Source organism: Candoia aspera, chromosome 2 (assembly GCF_035149785.1).
Source record: "Candoia aspera isolate rCanAsp1 chromosome 2, rCanAsp1.hap2, whole genome shotgun sequence".
NCBI lineage: Eukaryota > Metazoa > Chordata > Lepidosauria > Squamata > Boidae > Candoia > Candoia aspera.
Window position 1 is genome coordinate 110,724,793 of NC_086154.1, and position 21,589 is coordinate 110,746,381.

The 21,589-nt window shown below is 41.2% G+C and overlaps 1 protein-coding gene across 1 annotated transcript in view; it reads left to right on the plus strand.

Moving 5' to 3' along the window:
• Nucleotides 1-21,589, plus strand: part of GRIN2C (glutamate ionotropic receptor NMDA type subunit 2C) — a 64,999-nt gene that overhangs the window by 40,357 nt on the left and 3,053 nt on the right. Inside the window, exons 8-12 of the mRNA XM_063292926.1 lie at nucleotides 7,093-7,218; nucleotides 11,314-11,543; nucleotides 12,913-13,073; nucleotides 15,514-15,701; nucleotides 18,515-18,747. Coding sequence (XP_063148996.1) covers nucleotides 7,093-7,218; nucleotides 11,314-11,543; nucleotides 12,913-13,073; nucleotides 15,514-15,701; nucleotides 18,515-18,747 — 938 coding nt within the window. The remainder of the gene's footprint in view (nucleotides 1-7,092; nucleotides 7,219-11,313; nucleotides 11,544-12,912; nucleotides 13,074-15,513; nucleotides 15,702-18,514; nucleotides 18,748-21,589) is intronic.

Below are 21,589 nucleotides of genomic sequence, written 5' to 3' on the forward strand. Positions count from 1 at the left end.
ACATTTGCATGTTTTCGAACTGCTTGGTGTGCAGGAGCTGGGACGAGCAACGGGAGCTCACCCCGCCGCGCGGTTTCGAACCGCCGACCTTCCGATCGACAGCTCAGCGGTTTAACCCGCAGCGCCACCGCGTCGCTCATATGGCTTTACCCTCTTTGAAATTTGGAGGATTTATGTTTTTGTGTGTGTGTGAGGCAAAGGACAAAAGAGTTTCAAGAAAAAATCAAGAGAACAACGTTGGGTTGTGACATGCTACAAAAAATGATAAGTTATGTCTGTCCCAAAGGGAAACACTAAGTATAGAAATATGCAGAAGAAAAGAAATGGGTAGCATCATGGGATGTCTTTCTCTCAAGATTCACTCCAAGATGCGGATTTGCTGCTTGGTAGGAGTGCAGCTTGCCTCCGCTGTCGTATTTTTTAAAATCTAGCAAATAATACAGAAAAATAAACTGTAAGCTTCTAATGAGCTTTCCTACAGAGGAAGGAAAAACCAACCAGCCCTTCTCCTAGAACTTCTGATGCTTTGAGGAAGTGGAAAATACGAAACTGTACTCAAAACAGAGTTTGACTTCTCTGGCATGGCTATCTAATCATTTTTAGAGAATCATCCAGTGAGCTTGCAATCAGACTCAAAGTAATGGTGATGATTTCCTGTCTCACCTTTTCCCACTGGCTCTCTCCACTAGCTTTTATGTCAAGATTTCTTATTGAGCCTCTTACTCTGGAGGAGAACACATTCATTCATTCATTCATTCATTCATTCATTCATTCATTCATTCATTCATTGCCTTTCTTTACAGAATTGAAGGCTTGCAATACTCACTCCTCCTGTTCCTCATCCCTGGAACAGCAACCCTTTGAGGTAGACTGGGCTGAGAAAGAATAACTAGCAGATGACCAAAAGACCATGGGAATTTATGCAACAAATGTGCAACTCCTCTCATGATTGTATCTTGCCTTTCATCGGCTGTAGCTTAAAATCTGCAACACGCAAGTGCAAGTTAGCATCTCATTGTGTGTTACTGAGCAAGTGAACTTCATCTCACAATGCTGTCATTTTCCTAAAAGAATTGAAACACTACCCTTAAAACATACAGCTGTGTTTGCCTTTTGAGCTGACAAGTAATTGATTAGCCAAGAATGTCAAAAGAAGGTTGCTTAACAATTGAGTGGACTCTATTATTCTCCACAATGAATCTTTTCACATACTGTACAGACAGTATTTCCTTAGAACCTGTTATGGGCTAATTCCTGGATGAGTGGAGATTTCATCAAACCAATTCAGAATCAAATACAAGTTCACTGAACATGAGCAACTGGTATTTCTAGGAAGAAAATCAGTAGGCTCCCTCAGGAATATTTTGTTTAGAAAGTCATATATAACTTCAATGGGGTTAATAGGTGGCACGTCACCTACTGAATGAATAGTTAGGGATGCTTGAGGCATTTGCTCTTTGTAACAATGAAGTGTTTACAAACTGACTTGATCTGCATGTTCCAGATTAATATATGCCTTTTGATTTTTTTTATAATTCCAAATTTTGTGATGCCATATTTTGTGCAAAAGATATGCAATGTGTTTACAAAAATACAGAAGCATTCAAAATAGTCCTGACATACAACATTTCCCAGGGAAGTCTTTTTAGGTAGAGGAAGAGCAGGGCCCCTCTTGGGTGAGCACGGGCTACATAGGGAAGATCACTGGGCCATATCTGGCCCAGGTGCAGAAGATTCTCTCTCCCCAGTATAAAAATCCCTGGTCCATCTCAAGCAGGATTAATATTACAATCCGCTGCCTGTTACCAAGGGTGCTGCTGCCATTCAAGGTGCCCTCTTGCAGAATTCCATTAGTGCCCCCAGCAATGTTTTAAATATGCCAGCTGCGTGAATGTGCACTTGCTTGCTGTTAAAAATATTTTTTTAACATTCCAGCTACAATACGCCCACTTGCCCACTGTTAAACCTTTTTCTTACCTTGCAACTGGTGCCCCTCCCCTTGTGTGGCCCCCTTGTGCAGCACACAATTTGCACCCTAGTTGTGGTGGCCCTTGGGATTGTGTCTTTCTGTGTTCAACAGACCATATCCCCAGTTAAGTTGAATAGGACTCCAGCCTAAGAGTACTTAAATGGATGAAATTGAATAGACAGCAATCTGTATCCCTTTAATTTTTTTCCTTGGGTGCTTCCCGAGGGACAGACCTAAGCTCAATAGAAATTTAGGACTCTTCTTACTATTAAGAAACTGCCTTCTCTTTCCCTTTCCTTTCATCTGCCTCTCGGTATGCTAATGAAATGCATCTGATGCCATCAGATAAAGTTTATGTCCTTTCTGACAGGAAAGGACAAGCTGACAAATGGGCCTCAGTGGCTGTATTTTGGGGGACTGAATTAATCCCATTATTCAGTCTGCCTTTAATGCTGGAGCTCTCAGTGTCTCTCTGTGGCTGCCAACATCTGAAAATGGCCTGCACACGGGCTCTCTCTCTCTCTCTCTCTCTCTTTCTTCATTCCTTGAGTGTACGTTTTTGTGATTCTGTGACTCTTTCCCTATATTGATTGTGTCCATGTGAGTCTTCTGCCACCAATGATGTAGTCCCTCACAACTGTCTACTCAACAGTGTGAACACAGGTAGGGAATCCCAGCCTGAGCTGGCAGCATTCTCTTGCCAGGCATGCAGAGCTGGCTTCCTTTCTCTCTGCCCCTTGGAAACCACAGGGGTAGTGTCCTAACAACCAGGAAACACACTGAGACAAGGAACTGGTCTCTAATATTTATTGCTAGTACTTAACAGGAATCCTAGCAAACTGAAGAAGCGTGGGAAAAACCCAGACATATAACCCCCAAGGGTTAAGGCGGTCCCGATCTGTGTCTCTTTGAATGGCTGAACAATTCATCAGTGCTACGCATGCGCTTGACAGTCTGGATGGGAGCCCCCTGCTCGCCATCCTTACTCATGACAGGTAGTAATTCCCTGTTTACCTCTGGCTCATCCATCTCCTCTGGCTCCTCCTTAGTCCCTGTCTGCTGTGTAGCACATCTGGAACCTTGGACATTGCCAGAGGAGTGGGAAGAATCTGAGCAAATCCGTGGGTTGCACTTGGCAACCTCTTCCTTGTAATTGTATATTTATGTATTTTAACACTTGAAGTGGGGCCACTGGCAGAAACAATCCTCTATTAAGGGACAATAAGAATAAAATATACCAAATTACTTTAAAGGCTCTTGCATAATTAGTAATTATGATGATAAATATATCTGCTTAGGAAATGCTACCTCTAAGCCAGGTAAATAGTTCACCTGCTGAAGTAGCTCTCCCAGCTTGATAACCCTCAGAGGTGTTGGGCTGGAAGTGCCATAAGATAAAGTGCCAAAGCACCAGACAGGAAGGATGTAAACCAAGCAGTCTTTATTCGGAAGCATTTTTTAAAGTCTGCTCAATCATGTCTGATTCTCGGAGACTGCCTGGACAAGCCCCTGCAGTTTTCTTAGCAAGGCTTTTCGGAAGAGATCTGCCATGGCTTCCTTCCTAGGGCTGAGAGAGAGTGACTAACCTAAGGTCACCCAGATGGCTTTGTGCCTAAGGCGGGATTAGAACTCACTGCCTTCCAGTTTCTAGCTCGTTGCCTTAACCACTAGATCAAATTGGCTCTCAGTTCAGAAGCATAATCGATAAAACAAATATCATTAAAACTCATGATTTGTGTAATTTTCTCATCAACCCCCCCACCTCAAATATACCCCTTTGCATGCAATCCTACTATCTAGTTCTTTGAATTTCTCCCCTCTTGATTACATTTTACAAAGGTTGTTATATTTGCATATACTTTCTGATAAAATAATTTGGCAAAGGAAAATTTCACCGAGGTAATTTGTAAATATAGTAGAGGTAGAGGTAGAATACAATTTTGTATTCAGTATTTAGGATACATACTATTATGTACAAAATTTGCTATCTTATGGATAATCTTTAACCATATTTTTTATAAATGTTGAATTATACGATGTATGTTATTGTGTGACTATTGCCATTATATGCTTTGATATATTCACATATTTTGCATAATTCTAAAGTTTAATAGACAGTGAGCTTTTCCTCATGCCCATATGAATACCCTTTTCTTCCTATCCTTGGGTCGTGTGAAAAATACTTTGGTATAGATTCCTCCGCCCCAACAGCCTGAACGTTACTCTGCCGCAGCAACGATCAGGCAATATTGCCATGTCGACACAATTTAAGGCTAGTTTCATGGCAGTGATTGCTGCATCCCCTCCTCTCCCACCCAGCACCACCTATCATCAGGAAAACCCATCATCACGCAGTGTGGTGATGCAGGTTTTGAGGCTCAAAGCTTGACTTGTATTATCTCTTTAGCCTTAACTTTTATTATTTCCCATATGCTTTTTGTGACAGGATGGTTACTGATCTCCTAGGAAAGATCTAGAAGTTGTCTGGATCACTGCATGTTGGAACCAGAAATCAGCACCCAACCTGCAGTAACCCACTAGACAACCTCTAGGTGGCAGCATTTGAGAAATCATTTCATAGAATTATTGATCTGCTAGGATATTGATAATCCCATCAAAGAAATATAGGTTCAATATATATCAAACAAACTCTCCCACCAGAAAAAACAAGTCTATCTGAGTGACTGGAGGAGCTGATTTGAAATACTTTTTAGGGTTTTTTGTGGTTACCAATGGGAATATTGATCTCGTGGAAGATCCTACTTTCATGACATCAATATTCCCATGTCCAACCTCTCACCCCCCCACAAAAGAAAAAATAGGCTGCATAACTGAGGGGTCTGGACTCTCACAGCCACAATCCAATGGCCATGAAGACCCAGGGCCCATTGATTGGACAGGAGTGGGCATCTTATAACAACTAGAGCTGATTGGATTTCTGACCCTGTGTCATCCCAAGTCTCCTTGGGATGTGAGTTTTGTGTTGGGATAAGAGGCAAAAATCCACTTTCATAATGGAACATCTTAAACCAATTTCAGACCCCCACAGCAGCGGCTAGCAATGAAACAGATATATTCTCTAAGAATGGTTAGTAAGGTGTCTTCTTGCCACAACAAACCGGATAAGTGGGAGAACCCACACTGTTACTTTAACAGTACTAACTTGTGCTACATGTTTTTTCCTACGTGATTTCTCTATCACTTGGCGATTCTAATTAAGGAGGATTTGATTTATCTTCCACTGTGTTGGTACTTTAGCTTGTGGTTGTTTGAGGAGAGTATTCTGGTCTGTTGATTGCACTCCCATTATCCCCAAACAGTAGGGCCACGGTCTACATTCTATTCTGTATCCTTTTTGACACATCACTAAAGCAATATTTCTCTTCCCCTTAAATCCAGCTTTGGGGTATCTTTGCAGAAAAATACCAAAATGACTTAGGAGCTTTCTTCACTTCCTTCCTTTTTCAACATGACTTTGATTTCCTAAATGCTTCTGAAAATGTTTCACCCTTAGTTCCTCGACTGCTAAATGTTAGTGACAATCTTGTGCCATGGGCCTATCTTCCCTCACCCCTTGCATACACTTTCTGTGTTTATCTGCAAAGTAACCTTTTAGTGAGTGAATGTTTCTCCTTTTGGATAAATCTCTTGTTCTCTCTCTCTTGTTCTCCTATCAGTTTAGGTTTTATTTTTATTTTTTTAAATTCTATATATAGCAGGAGTGTAGCAAAGGTCTCTCCTCAGCGGGTGCATAAAATCATTCCAGATACAGGTTTGATATATGTGTGATTTGTTCTGATTGGAGCTAATGTAAGTACTCCCTGTGCCACTTTCCTTTAGCTGAATCTCTTGTAATCCAGATCCCCTGCCTTGAGTTTCAACAGAGAAAGGGTCAAGTTATATTCAGGTTTAGCTTCACCTGGGATTTAACTTCCATTTGAATCTTTGGGGGCATGCCTCCTCTGTCTTAGAGGATGAGGAATGTATCTAGACCGCCACATCCCACAATGAATCAATGTGGAACATATGACTGCAGCAAAAAGGCATGCAGCTATGACGTAAATGCTTGCTTTTGAAATGGGAGCCTTCTGTGAAATCAGGACATGCGTATCAAGCATCATACTGTCATTCCTTGTGATCGCCAGTGAGAGCCCCCCAACAGCACAGGGAGAAGAGAAAAGAAAGGTTGGGGGAACAAGAGAAGCTGGGAATTCTTCAGACATTTTCTTGGCTCTCTTGGGTCAAGCCTGTTACAGCAAACCATGGCAGCTGTACCTGAGCAATGGAGTGCCAGAAAAGCAACATATAAGTGAATGAATTTACATCCACCTGAGTCTTCTTAGAGTCTTCTAGTTCAGTCTTTCCCAAAATTATATCCTGCAGATGCATCGGACTCCACATATGCCTAGCTGGATGGGGAGTGTTTGGAACTGACCCCCAACCCATTGGGAAGACAGCAGAGTAAAGAACTCTCCCTCTCCATAGGTGCCTCCCTGCTCCATGGGTGTGCAAGGGTCACTTGGGAATTTAGGAGTAAATCTGGTCCCTCCTGTTTACACAAGTCCATTCTGGTCTTCAGTGTATAGTCTGGGCTTGAATTTTGCCTCTGCCAACACACATACTTTGACTTTGCTCCTGGAGAAGCAGCAACCCATGAATTAAAAGTCACGTCTCTGTTATAAATATATGCAAGTCCTCCTTGCTGTTTGACTGTCAAATTCCAAAATCCCAAATGAGAATTTAGTGTGCTAGTCCTTCAACACGGATGACCACAAGGGGTTATGTGGGAGGATGAAAAAGAGGGGGAGAGGCAATAGACTAGAGTATTGTGGAGAGGGCATGTCAAGCTGCTTGGAACAATGAATTGCAACATTTTGTATCCCTTCCCTGTTACAGATCTTCTTGTTATCCATGATGATGTAAAAGGTATAAAAGATGTGAAGATTGTGATGGCAAATGTTTTTGATTTCAGTAGATTTTGCCTGTAAGTCTCTAGATCACTGTTCATTGGGTCATCCTTCCAATGGAAAAAATTTATAGCTTGCTATAAGAGTGTATAAAAAAATGATTACTTCTAATCAATCCTGTTGTCCTGCGTTGACTGGCTTCCTCTCATCTTCTAGAGCCTTACAGCCCAGCTGTGTGGGTGATGATGTTTGTGATGTGTCTCACTGTCGTTGCTATCACAGTCTTCATGTTTGAATATTTCAGTCCTGTTGGCTACAACCAGAATTTAACCAGTGGCAAAAGTAAGTAAGTTTCCAAATGGCCCAGTGAGTGAGTTGCCTTACTTAGGTAGTGGGGGAGGAAAGGACAAAAAGCTGGATTACTCTTTTATTAAGCATTTTCCTGCCAGTTATTGCAATAAAATAGACAGATGAAGTCCAAAAGTTCTTGCCTACTGGCCTTTTCCTACCACCCCAAGAAGAATGGTGGTCCAGAGTAAACATAAAGGTCTAAAGTAAGCAAGGTGTGGAAAGAATATAGAGCATGCCATCTTACTGCAATATATTAAACCACATGTATGAGAGAAGACCTCTGCCACTGCTAAAGATCATGTCTCCAATTAGCTTATAAATACTTCTGCATTTTGTACAGACCCCATAGCAGTCCCTGCCAATGAAGAGTCATACATATCTGTTCCTCCCAGGGTCTCCTATGGTCTAATTCCCAGGGTAAGAACCCTTCTACTGCTCAGTTACAGGGATGTGCAGTTCTTCAGAGCAAGTGGGGATATGCTGTTGGCTCCTCTGTACCTCAGACGTCTATTTCTCTGAGGCTGTGCAACTGCCACGTAAGCCCAGGAAAAGGCACAACTTTTGAAGGAGGCACCAGCAGATATAGCATGTCTGCCAATACTTATTCTGAAGTGCCGTCTCAACTTTGGATCTAAAGTGCTGCACATCCCCGGTTAGTTAATAGGATATTTTTTCATCCACTGGTAAAGCAGCAATGAAGCAGTGTATGGTGATCTAATGACATTGATTTATTTATAATTGTTCCCAGTTTTGTACAGTCAAAAGTGCAACCTGGTGATTCTGTGCCATTGATCTATGCCTCAAACACAAATGGATAACAGATAAGGAAAGGGAAACAGGAACTTACATACTAGTTTGGAAGTCTAGTAAATCTTGGGTGAGAAGTCTAAAGGTTGTTTAAACGCTTAAGGATATCTTTTGCACTTCATGATAACACTGAACATATCATTAGATTTCAAGAGACCAAATCTTTTACTACTGAGTGGATTTTTTTCTAATGAAAAGAACCATCCAAGAGTCTTTTGAGCAAGCTGTACAGACCGATCAGATGCAAAGAAGAACAAAGTTCAAACGGATGTATAGAATGGGAATTGTCAGAGAATGGCTTTTCTCACACCTGTGTGATTAGTTGCACCATCTCCTAATACTCTGATCTCTGTACAATAAGTAAAAGATCCCCCTTTGAATCCTGTAGGTAGTCCTATAAACATCATAACCTTGAGACTGTTTTGATTTAATCCACAGTGAAAAACATTCCAGATCACATGGTGGCTTGTCCTCAAGTTTTTTGTCTAAGGAAACTGTGACCTAGATCATTTTGACCCAGGTTGCTGCTAAGCACTGTGTGAAAAACATCTCCATTTTAGGCCAGGCCAGTTCTTCGACAACATCTTTGCCCCTGAACATATTAGCCTGAACTGCGAAGGTGCCTGTAAGCAGCTTCTCCAAGTAATGGTCCCACTTCTTAGAGCAGTGTTTCTCAACCTTGGCCACAGTCCTGCTGACTGTCCACTGCCACCTTTGTTCAGTCATCTCACTTTCCAGAGAGTTCTCTGAATTTCCCACCTTGGAAAATTTGCTGTTGTTCAGAGATCACAGACAGTTAAGGATGCTAGAATGAGATGGCAAACTAATTACAAACAGAGAAGAGCCCAGAGTAAAAATAAGCAATCCTTTTTTAGCTTCTATCATGTCCTTTGGCAGGGTGCAAGACACCTGGATGCTCCTGATTGCTTTATTGGAATTACACACACACACACACACACACACACACACTCTTTCACATTTTCAGATTGTTGTTTAGTTTGTTTCATTCTTAATTTAGAACCAAAAAATACTGTCGTAATATAAGAAAAAATGAAATATTCAGAACTTCAGAATGGCCTACGTGTGCCTACCTCTCTGCTTTCTTCCTGCTTAGAAGTTGAAGGAAACTCCATATCAAAAAATCCCATAGGGACTTTCTGAGATTTTTGGGAAATGCTAGAGATCAAGAATATCAAACAGTGAAGACTCTCAGAATTCTGAATTGGTTAACTCCTCCAAAGCAAATACTATTAATGTGATCAAGATTAAAGCCTGCAGCTAGACCACCAGTTGTGTATGGCTTCCAAGTCATTTTCTGCAGCCTGAAATAATATTTAGAGGGAAACGTAAGCCCTACAGGGCACACGTCTCTTCGCTTGGGTGGCCGGCCACAAAAGAAGGCTGCATTGCTCCCTGCCCATTTCAGTGGGTTACTGCTCCAGCCCCAGGGAAAATCTGCAGTGCTTGGCCAAGTTCAGCAAGCTGCTGCCCTCCTTCCTGCTGTTGCTCTTCAGCTGTGTGTGCGGAGAGGGAGATACTTTCTCTTGCTTTGGGTTGCAGGTAAGCCAGCACCATCCTTCTTCCTCCCTCCCCAGTTCACCTTTGCTATCAGTTCTGCCTGTCCGGAGTCTACTCCAGGCAGCTGATCATGCTGGCTTTGCTCCCTCATCCTCTCAGGGGGATACTGACGGAGGGAAAACCCTGGGTAGGGGGGGTGGGAGGGTCTGGAACACCAGTGTAGGGGGATGGCCCAACCTAGCTGGCCAAAGTGAAATGGCAAAAAAGTAGCCATTAATTTTTAAAAATTTAATACATGTATGTTTAATGGCATACCACAATACCATTAAGGCTAGAATTAGAGGACTTCCAATGCTCATACACTCAAACACTCAGTGCCTGATCTCCTGGAATACTTAATGAACCCTTAGGCTTAGTTATTCCTGGGTGTTTTGCAAAAATGTTCCACTATTCTGGTTTGACTAGAGCCACAAGCATTCTCACAGTTGCAAACAAAGTTACCTACACTTAAATACATTGGCAAGTCTCCCAACCACAGCTTTCCCTTTTTTATGGCAGAATGGCAAACAAAGATACAAAAGCAAAATCAATCGAATCTGTTTTTACTAGGCAGCAAGCAAGCAAGTTACACTGATATAATAAACTAAGTCTACTGTCAAAGAACACACGGAGATCCTATGGAGAGGATTTCATCTCTCAAGAGCTCACGCAGATTACCAAGTTGCAGGTTCCAGTCAGGGGGCCAATCCCAACTGGAGTTCTGATGAGATGGGTGGTAGAGCTAGAGAGGCTGGGGAGGAACGAGAGAGAGGGTGGGCACATGCATCTGGAACGCAGCCATGATCGTATACCCTCTCTGCATCCCTGCCCAGAAAGCTGTTCTTTTTATCCTCTTGTGTCCAGGCAGCAGGCCTCACCTTTTCTGGATTAGGCTTTTCTGATTGGCTCCTTGCTTTGCCTGCTTTTTCCCTTCTTTTCTCCCAGAATGGTCATCTTGCAAGCCCTCAAGATCAGTTAGCTTATGTATCCATCCCAAGCAGCTAGGAATTCTTTTTTCCATATCACAGCTAAATTCTTCCTCCTGAGCAGTGATGTTCAGTGCCTGTTCCTTAGTTTGTTTTTCTTTTGCAGTCTCTGTAGGTTTCATCAGCTAGCAAAGATCAACCACAACCTTTAGCTTTAGTTCTAAACAGGCATGGTTTTATTTCTAAAAATGTCCTTTTAAGTGTTAGCATTTGATTAAAACAGTACAGCAAAGGAATGCAAATTCCGAAGTACACAGTTTTTGTATCAATAAATGCATGTGGGTTAAACCGCTGAGCTGTCGATCGGAAGGTCGGCGGTTCGAAACCACGCGGCGGGGTGAGCTCCCGTTGCTAGTCCCAGCTCCTGCTCACCTAGCAGTTCGAAAACATGCAAATGTGAGTAGATCAATAGGTACCGCTTCGGCGGGAAGGTAACGGCGTTCCGAGTCGTCATGCTGGCCACATGACCCGGAAGTGTCTATGACAACGCCGGCTCCAAGGCTTAGAAACGGAGATGAGCACCGCCCCCTAGAGTCGGATTCGACTGGACTTTACGTCAAGGGAAACCTTTACCTTTACCTTCAGTGTTGCAGCCCTCAGGCTAATGAACTAGTCCTCATGTGGCACTCGTAACACTGAGTATAAGAACCATGCTTTACAAGTTTACTGCTAACAGGCCTGTTTCTTATTTCAAGAAAGCCTGTAACTCATACATTATTTATGTTCCTCTTTCTAGAGTCTGGTGGGCCATCCTTCACTATCGGCAAGTCGATCTGGCTACTGTGGGCTCTGGTTTTCAACAATTCTGTTCCCATTGAAAATCCCAAAGGCACTACCAGTAAAATTATGGTCCTCATCTGGGCCTTTTTTGCTGTCATCTTCTTAGCCAGCTATACTGCTAATTTGGCAGCATTCATGATCCAGGAACAATATATTGATACTGTCTCTGGGCTGAGTGATAAGAAGGTGAGCAATAGTGATGATTTATTAATAATATGAAGGTGAGAATAAGGTAACCAACATTAATGAGCTCGGAGTAGGTCACCAGAAAGGTCAGTGGTAGCAACTTGATGTCCCAGAATCCCTTTCTATTGGACATGCTGCTTGGGGCTGATGAGTTCAAAGTATGGTGTTGAGGTTTGCTCTTTAGGACATGGTTTAGGATGTTGATGATGGCCAGTGAAGGTTTTGTGAAATTGGATTTGGTTTGTCTCCAGAGTCATTTTGAATCAGAGTCTAGAGCAATGTGAGGAACTGCAGTGATATTACGAGGAGCACCACTGGTTTCCAGTAGACTTCCAGATGCAGTTCAAGGTGTTGGTTATCACCTTTAAAGCCCTGCATGGCACAGAGCCAGGTTACTTTCAGAACCGCCTGTCTCCAATGGTTTCAATGAGATCCAGCAGGGTGGGCTGCTCTGGGTACCCTCTGTGGAACAACCTCATCTTGTGGGACCCAGGAGACATGCCTTTTCTACTTCAGGGCCTGCCCTCTGGAACAGCCTTACTCCTGAACTACGGATGGCCTGACCTTATTCTGGAAGGGTGGGATAATCTGGCTTTTTCCTCAGGTATTATGGCTGACAATGTCCCTCTTTTGAGGGAGATGGGCGGTGATGAAATTTGAAATATAAACAAACAAACAAACAAAATGTGTGAATTGTTTTGAGGTACCTTGGTTATAGTATTATGATTACTCATAATTGCATTCTGTGTTGTTTTATATCATTCTTTATTAATACAGTTTTAATGCATTGTTTGTTAGCCACCCAGAGTTACTTCTTTAAGATGAGTGGCCATATAAATTTTCCAAATAACATTACATAAATAAAATGAAATAAAATAAAAGTGCAAGACACATGGAGACCACCCAGTTGTTTTTCATGGGCACAATAACTGGAAGAACCTGAATTTACATAAATATTTAATAGCTTTTTTTATCACAGGAAACTAAGCTTTGGAAAACAGTTATCTGAAAACTCATCTTTGGTTAACAGCAAAAGTTAGTAAAAATAATGGTCCCTGTATCTACATTCCTATAAGCAATTTCCTGGGAAACCATTTATGCTGCTATATTTGACTTTATGTGACTGAAGATAACAGTTTTGCTTTCTTTACTTCCATGAGTGTATCATGACTCTCAAGACACTGTAAAATGTAAACTGAGGATTGTGGCAATCTAAATTATCAGCTAAAATAAGTAAATGTGGATAAAGTCTCACCTTTCAAGCTGAGCTTATGTTAAATGGAAGGTACAGAAGTATGCACACAGCCTCTTCTGGGCTAGACTCAATGCTGAATAAAATACACTATTTTCTTTTGGTCTTCCTTTCCAGTTCCAGAAACCTCAAGAGCAGTATCCTCCATTCCGGTTTGGAACAGTTCCCAATGGGAGTACAGAGAGAAATATACGGAGCAATTACCACGACATGCATTCCCACATGGTGAAATACAACCAGCGCTCGGTGGAAGATGCACTTGTCAGCCTCAAAATGGGGTAGCTTTCTGTTTCCCTATGAAATTGTTATTCTCACAATTTCTGTGTCCAATGGCATTCCTAACCAGCTCTGATTAGTACAAGATTGCTAGTACAGTACTTTTTGAAGTAGCACCCAACATTGATCTCTTGGACCTTAGTCCTGTTGAATTCTAGTAATTACCTTCTGTTTCAGTGAGGAAAAATTCACACAGGCATTCCAGTCTGAACAGGCTATATCTATGACTACTTTCAAATAGTAGGCACATTTATTGAGTACAACACCATGTTGGATGGAGCAGCCTATGGTAGCCTCCTCATGTGCCAAGAGAGTCCTTGAAGGCCAAACTTTCTATATACAGTATAGCTGGTGTTTGTGGCATTAACTGTAACAGAACGTCTGCCAGTCTTCAGCCTACAGTTGATGGCATTTCTGAATGCTGTCACATGACAGCCTTATTTGCTCCCTTCCCCCATCTGAGAATGTGAACTTGTGAAGAGGAAATTTGGTATCTTCATTACCTTCACCTTTGATGTGCTCTGAAATACTGGCTACCTTTGAGACTCCCAACTCTTAGCCAAATGATACCAAAATACCTCATATTCAGATGCTTTTGATAATCTAAAATATACTAAAGGTTGATTGAGGTTGGTAGCTCTAGGAGTATATCAGTGAGTCAGCAATGATGCTCAGCTCAACCATCTTTGTGTGACTCCTTTCAATGCCTGAAAGATACATAAAACTGTGATTGGTGTCTTCCTTTCTAAAGATAGAGTTGACATATTTCTGAATCTTCAGTCAATCTTTTTTGTAGCAAAAAGGTTTCCTTTGAATTTTTTTGGAAAATTAGATTCTGTAACTTGTCTGAGAGGAATCTCTAACACTGAGTTCTTTGATAAAATAGCCACTGCTTCTGTCTGCTCTCTTCTTTGCTGCCTTGCTCTTTTTCTTGTCCTTGTTTTTAAGAGGGTACCTATACAACAGTTTTCTCTAGCTCAGCACCTGTCCAAAGTACTGGCCAGTGTCTTTTGCCACTTGAGCTACAATATGAACAAGGGCTGATGGGATTCACAGTTGGAGGCATTGGGAGAGCATTAGGTTAGGAATAGATGTTATATGGCAAGATCATAACTTAACAAAGCTGGTGAGATAGGAACCAGTGGTTCCCAGGCTAAAGAGAACCATTATGTCAATACAAATCAGATGTGTTTTAAGCAGCAGCAACTGCAGCAAAACTTGATACCAGAATGACATAAGACAGTGATGTCATCACACAAATGCTTCAAATATATATTTGCACCTCAGTGCCTATCACAAGTAGTTAATTTATAGCACTTGTGTAATGAAGTTCTTATGGACATATTTGTCCTCCTGTGTTATACCCATGCTTCCAAGACACTGGAAAGAATACATAAGCATCAATTAATTCAGAAAGGCAGGAGGAAAAAGTCTAGAATTTAAATCCTGGAGTATGGACCTATGTATAGGCATTCCTCTCTTCGTAGCAAGCAAATCCTGTGTGTGTACAGGCAGTCCTCAGGTTATATAAGCCATGATGTACATATCTCTGATATTACAGAAAGGGGTACAAGAATAGCAGCTGCTGTGTTGGTGCATGCAAAAACAAAGGCTACTGTGTTTGCACACATGCAAAATTGCTGCACTCATGTTTGTGCATGCGTGGAGCATGTTGTCTGATGTGTGCAAAAATCAGCTAAGTTTCCTGAAACAAAACCCTTGCATAACCTGCAGACTACCTCTTTATGGCTTCATTCTTGTCTGCAGTAGAGAAACTAATCTCGTCAGATTGTGTCTGACAGCCTTCTGCTGAGTAAGCCAATTCCAGAAAAAAGGGTTAAGTGTCTGGAGAGCTGAGATTTACAATCAAGTCTGGTGGGAAGCCTGACAGATAGCATATTTGATCAAAACGCTAATGGAATGAAAGATGTCTTGATCAGGTTCATGTACTCACCTGGCCTAAGTGCCACTCTTTGCATGTGAAGAATGGCAGCTGCAGCAGATATTCCAGCTGAAGCTGCAGAAACTGCACCCTAGATACAAGCATTCACTGATGAGTTCAAACCAAGCAATACTGTATCTACAGCAGGAAGGTGCATGCTTTGAAAATGACCTGGAACAAGGTTTCAGACCTCACATGATGACAGCGATTCATTAGAGCACCCTGACTTTTTCCTAGCTTTCAAGTGAGCCTGAAAAAATGTGGCTGCCTTGAGACGTTGACTTGACTGAGAACCTAAAAACAGATTGAGCTCACTTAACAAATAGGAGAGACATACTATGCTGGTGCAAAGTTCCAAGCGCTTCTTCAGAGTCATTTTCAAAACGGGGACATTCCTAATGCCCAATACAGCTTTCCCCAGCTTGGATGGAGTCCCCATTTCCTACTGTGTTTTATAGCAATTGTTCCCTAATCTGCTTTCTCTGTGTGCTTGATTCCAGAAAGCTGGATGCTTTCATCTATGATGCTGCAGTGCTCAATTACATGGCTGGCAAGGATGAGGGTTGCAAGCTGGTAACCATTGGCAGTGGGAAAGTCTTTGCCACCACTGGCTATGGCATTGCCCTCCAGAAGGATTCCAAGTGGAAGAGAACAATTGATTTAGCTCTTCTGCAATTCCTGGGAGATGGTGGGTAGTTCTCTCTATTAGTCACACTTTGCTAGCTAATATTTAGGAGAAGTTACTGCGGCATCCTACTTGTTTTCTTCCAGGGTCACAATGATTTGCCAAGTTCAGAGTAGAGCTTTTTCTTTATACTATAATATTCAGGGGTAAAATAAAAACGAAACAAAAGACCAAACATACGAACCAAAGGAAGAAGAAAACAACAACAGAAACATATTATATTATGTACAGGGAAGATCACTCAGTCCATTTTTGAAACAGTCATTAAACCTTGATCACATGGAATAATACTGATGAATTTTTCCATTACACTAGCTAGGTGAAAAGTGAACGCATATCACAGATCCAAGATTGTAACCTTGAGGGTGCACTTTCCAACATCTAAGAATAAGCCTTTTTGTTGCACCCCAGCTTGGTACGTCCATAGTTCTTCATAGAATGATAAATTCCGATTTTTTGGTCTGTAATTCAAAAGTACCTCCAGAACTTTAATACTGATCTTCGTGGCACTATTTCACCAAATGTATGGATATTAAATAAAAATGGGGAGATAGTGAGGCATGCCCATAGCACATGAGTAAGTGCCCCTCAGTGCTTCCAGCACAATGATGTTTCATCTTTACACCTACATTTCCCATTTCCTTTGACAAAACCAAAGCAGCGTGACTCTACAGGATAGGAAGAGGGCAAATATTTTCCCCAGAAGACAAGTAGCTACTCCCACTCTCTCAGTGGTCTTTTGCAAATGCACTGTTCATGTATAAATTAAAATCAAATTATAAGACAGAAATAAAAATAGCTCCAAAACTCAGAGCATGCTTTTAAAAAAGTGAACTTCATTAAAATTAAGAGGATTTATTTCAGCTATTTTTTTCTATTATAGTAAGACAATGGTTATGAAAGGCATCATTAGTTCTTATTTGGAAATCTAATATATGGGCTAAATGTCCTATTCACCAATGTGCATTTTGTCCATTCTGTGTTTTCCTCAATTATTTTCTTCTGATGATGAATGTTGGTGATGAACTCCTTAGTCATTAGAGAAAATGTTGAAAAGTTTTGGGAAAGCTGTTCTTCTCTGCTCTAAGTTTCATATTAAATCAAGCCAAACTCCTGGCAGTTCCCTGAAAAGGTGTCTCTCTCTTCACTTCAGAAGGAATAAAATTTTACACTATTTCAGCATCTTTAGTAAGTGACTGATGTACTATTTTTATTTATTCATTTATTTTATATTTCAAATTTAGTCGCCACCCATCTCATTCAAGGAGAGTGTAAGATATGTAAGCATGCAAGCATGTGCTTATATATAAGAACTGGGGAAGTTTAGGAGAAGCCTTTTATTAACCAGACGTAGAAGGGAGCTAAGAGAAGAAAGAGGGAAGCAAAGGAAATATTCATGCCACTTACAGGAACTGTAATAGGTTAAAAAACAGACTTGCGATCCCTGTGATATGTCCTGACATATGCTGCATAGAATGTGTCATTCTCCAAAGCACTATTATTTAGCTCCTATTTACTGTCTACATAGTAGAGCAGTGTTTCTCAACCTTGGCAAGTTTAAGATGGGTGGGCTTCAATCCCAGAATTCCCCAGCGAGCATGAAGTCCACCCATCTTAAACTTGCCAAGGTTGAGAAACACTGTAGTAAAGTATTCATATACACAAATGGAGACAGAAGGCATCTTGATCATAGTTCCTTGGAATCCAAATAGAAGTCCTACTGCAATTCCTGCTTGTGGAATTCCCACTTGCCCACTGTGCCAACACAATGCTCAACCAGGTGTGCCTAGATCTGACCCCCCAGGGCTCTCTGACCTCTTGCAGAGATGGCAAGCGAGGAGCACTAGGTATATCCTAGTTATCAGCAGTGGCTAACTCCAAAGATCACTGACTCATGTTTGCCTGGATGTCATTCACATGAAAGAGACACCAAACTAACATAAAGATAAAGACAGACTTAACAAATGCACAGTGCGTGTCCACAGATGAGCTTTATATATTTAGTTCTGTGCTTTAGCGTGCAGGTTTTAGAGACATGCTCTGGTTTTGTTACTTGTTAGCAGATTGAAGGTTTCAATACGGCACTGAGCTCCAGAAAAAGTTTGCTTTGGAAGCTTATAGAGATCCCCCTAGGCTCTATTCAAATTGTCGATCATTTTAATGGAGGGTACCACTACATTTGATATGTTCTCAATATCTGGTTCAAATAGCTGTGATGCAGAATCCCATGTGTTTTGCTTTTAATCTTCTGATTTGAATGAGCAACTTACAGTAAGGATAGCGAGCAGGTCACTACCCACTCTTGCTGCTCCCCTGATCTAGAAGGCGGCCCCTGCCAGCTGCCGGTTGTAATGAGCTCCAAGGGAGTGAGGAAAGATGATAGATACACCTGTGTTCCCTTGAGCAGATTAGCAATTCCAGCACTGCTTGGAAGTTAAAACATGAACATGGGAAATCATAATTGTGTTTTGCCTATATCACTTGTTCAGCCACATAAATGCAGAAATAGCAAAACCAAAAAAAGGCAAACATGATGCATAGTAGGAGAAGCAGCTACTACCAGTTTTTTTCACTTCAGATCTGGCCATGTTAAAATGGTTGCTTTGGGCAGACATTATGAAAATTTTACAGCAGAAAACTTTTTCAAAACAAGACATTTTTTTCTCTTTCCTATGAAATTCATGCATCCCAATAAACAATTTTTTCAGGACCATTAAGAGTTGGTCCATGAAGGGGATGACGTTTAATGTCAGAGTGATTCTTTAACTAGAGGTATACCCTCTTCTACCCTTTGTGTATTGTGTCGTGTTTTGCAGGTGAAACCCAAAAACTGGAGACTGTGTGGTTATCTGGCATCTGCCAAAACGAAAAGAATGAAGTAATGAGCAGTAAGCTAGACATTGATAACATGGCAGGTGTCTTTTACATGCTGCTGGTGGCAATGGGGCTGAGCCTGCTAGTCTTTGCTTGGGAACACCTGGTGTTCTGGAAGTTGCGGCATTCTGTCCCGAAGTCCTACAAACTTGATTTCCTTCTGGCTATAAGCAGGGTGAGTACTGTTCCTGCACAGGCAGTTTATTTATTTATTACTTATTTATTTGTATGCTGCCTGACTCCCAACACCTCTGGGTGGCTCACAAGTAAAATCATCTTCATCATCAATAATGATGATGATGTTGATAACAATAGAAAAAATATAATTTAAAGACAGCAAAGATAACAAGAACTGGACAGGAATGAAAAAAAGGAACAAACCCACACTATTCAAGGAGACTTCATTCAACCTCACCAAAGGCCTGGGAGAAGCACCAGGTCTTCAAGCGCCTTCGAAACACCAGTAGAGTGGGGGCCATCCAGGTCTTGGTGTGGTGGTGAATGTGTTGGCCTAGAAACCAGAAGACTGTGAGTTGTAGGCCCCATTAGGCATGAAAGCCGGCTGGGTGACCTTGGGCCAGTCTCTCCCTCTCAGCCCAACTCACCTCACAGGGTTGTTGTTGTAGGGAAAATAGGAAGCAGGAACATTATGCAAGCTGCCTTGAGTTGCACAAATAAAAGTGGGATATAAATCTGATGATCATACTAATCATAATCAAAATTCCTTTTCCATTCCCCAGGAAATGTTCTGCATCTTTTAGGGCTATTTTTTTCTTATAAATGTTGATTAAAAATGAACCATTTAAATTATTCGTTCATTCATTAGATTTATATTCCACCTACTGTTCAGTGTGCTCCTTTCTCCAATTTTATCCCCACAGCAACCATTCTGAGGCTGAGTTCCACATACTGCACTAAGGAGTAATGTGTGGACACAGCCATGGTGGTTTATGAAACATGGCTTATGGTTCAGCCCTTTTGGTGAACCCAGCCAATTGTGGTTCATCCAGCAAACCATGACTAAAACATGGGTTAGCATGAAGTATAAACCCACTCGGTGAGTTAGATTAAGCTGGAAGAGAACAATTCCCCCAGGACACCTGTTCCCAGTTCAACAGCCTCATCAATTTACTACATGTTATTTTCTTGATTTTGGAGGTGACATCACCTTACGGAGGGTAAAGTTCTATGCCAAAATTGACGCTACTTGTTAAATATTTATTTATATTATTTTTAGGCGTGCTTTTCTTTTTCTTCTCTTTCAACATTTATAAATAATAATATAGTTGCAATTTTGGCATTAAACCCCAGAATTTATACTTCTTTTTATATCATGAAAACAATTCAATGTATTCTGCTTGGTATCTTTTACTAATGTTATACTGAGCATCAATGTATAACTTCAGTAATTACCTGCCCATTTATAGATACTGATCTTTGTTCTAAATAAAAATAAAAAGAAGTATGTAGATTAAAAGAAGAAACAAACAGAATTTAAAAACTGGCTCTGCATAACAGGGCAGCTAGCAAAAAAATAGTATGCATGTCCACAAACAATATGGCATTGTCAGTGTGCTCAGATGCTCTAGGGTGTGAGTTGCCGAGACATTCCCTCAAAAAGCAGTCTTGCTTTTCAGAATATTCATGAGTCAGAATTACAGCCTGCCGATGGGAGAACGCATGAATACGTGATACCCTGTTACTCCCTTTAAAGAGAAATTAATTTTCACTTCCCATATTTTCGTTAAAAATGTATAAATTTGGTAATTTGGTAATTTTAGGTGTTGAGGTTTTAAAGGAGAATCTTACTGTAAACCGCCCAGAGTCCCCCTCTTGGGGGGAGATGGGCAGTGACAGAAATGCCAATAATAAATAAATAAATGAAATAAAACCATTGTGTATACAAGAGAGAGGAGATTTGTTTCTTTCTAGATGCAGAATTCCCCCTGTTCTTCTGATCTTTGGGTCTCCAGAGATATCCACAACAAAGGAGGTTATACTTGAATGTCAGCTTACGGACTTAGGGTACAATTGATGGGGTACAATTTCAATAACCAGTCTGGCTTGGAAGTTGTGACGGAGCAGAACTGCTGGGAATTCCAGGACAAATTTGTTTCCCCTTGGTTCACTTGTCAGGTTTGCAGCTTTAGGTCTGTCTAGTCAAAATGCTGCCTGGCTCATAAATCAATTAAACCCAGCTCCAGCTAACTGATGTGTAAGGGGCAAGTTTGTTTGTTGCTCAATCATTTGTTCCCCCACATATGCCCTCCTGCTCCCTGTCGGTGGTTTAAATCTTATTAAATTAATGACAGCTTAAATGCTTAGTAAGAGTCCTCATGCAACTATAGTAGTAGTCTGATTCCAAACAACCCAGTAATTCTGGTAGGAAGGAAGATATTTTGGCTGTCTTCACTCACAATAAACATGTGTGGTGAGGTGGAGCTGCAAGTTACCTGCCTGCGAGTGTTTTTAGGCAATATAGTGCCTATACAAACTAAAGTGATTGCCAGTTCAGATGATGCAATAAAATCTGGAAATTGATTGTGGGAATTAGCCCCTTGCGTATAAGGTTCGAGGATTTTCACTATTTATAATTGTCACATTTTTAAGCATAAGGTTTTCCATCCAATAACTCAACTCATTAAGGAAGCTGCACTAGTTTTCAGACTTGCACAAAACAGACCAGCAGAGGGTTCTTATGTCTGGGCAGGTCCCAAAGAACTGCAGCCTTGCCAATAACCCCATCCTAACAAACTTCCCTAGCACAGATGCATGGAGCAGGACCTGCCGCCGCAATTTCTAAAGGCAAGTTCAGGAAGGCGCCACTAATGTTAATCTGTGTGAAATGCATTTGAAAATAAAACAGTCAGAAAATAGTTTCTACAATTACTAAGAATGAAGACAACCATGCTTTTTGAACAGGAATTTATTTGCCTGTCTAACTCTATTACATTTATATTGCATGCGTGTTTTCAAGTCCTTTTGTCTTTCCCATTATAAACACCTTAGCCAAGCAA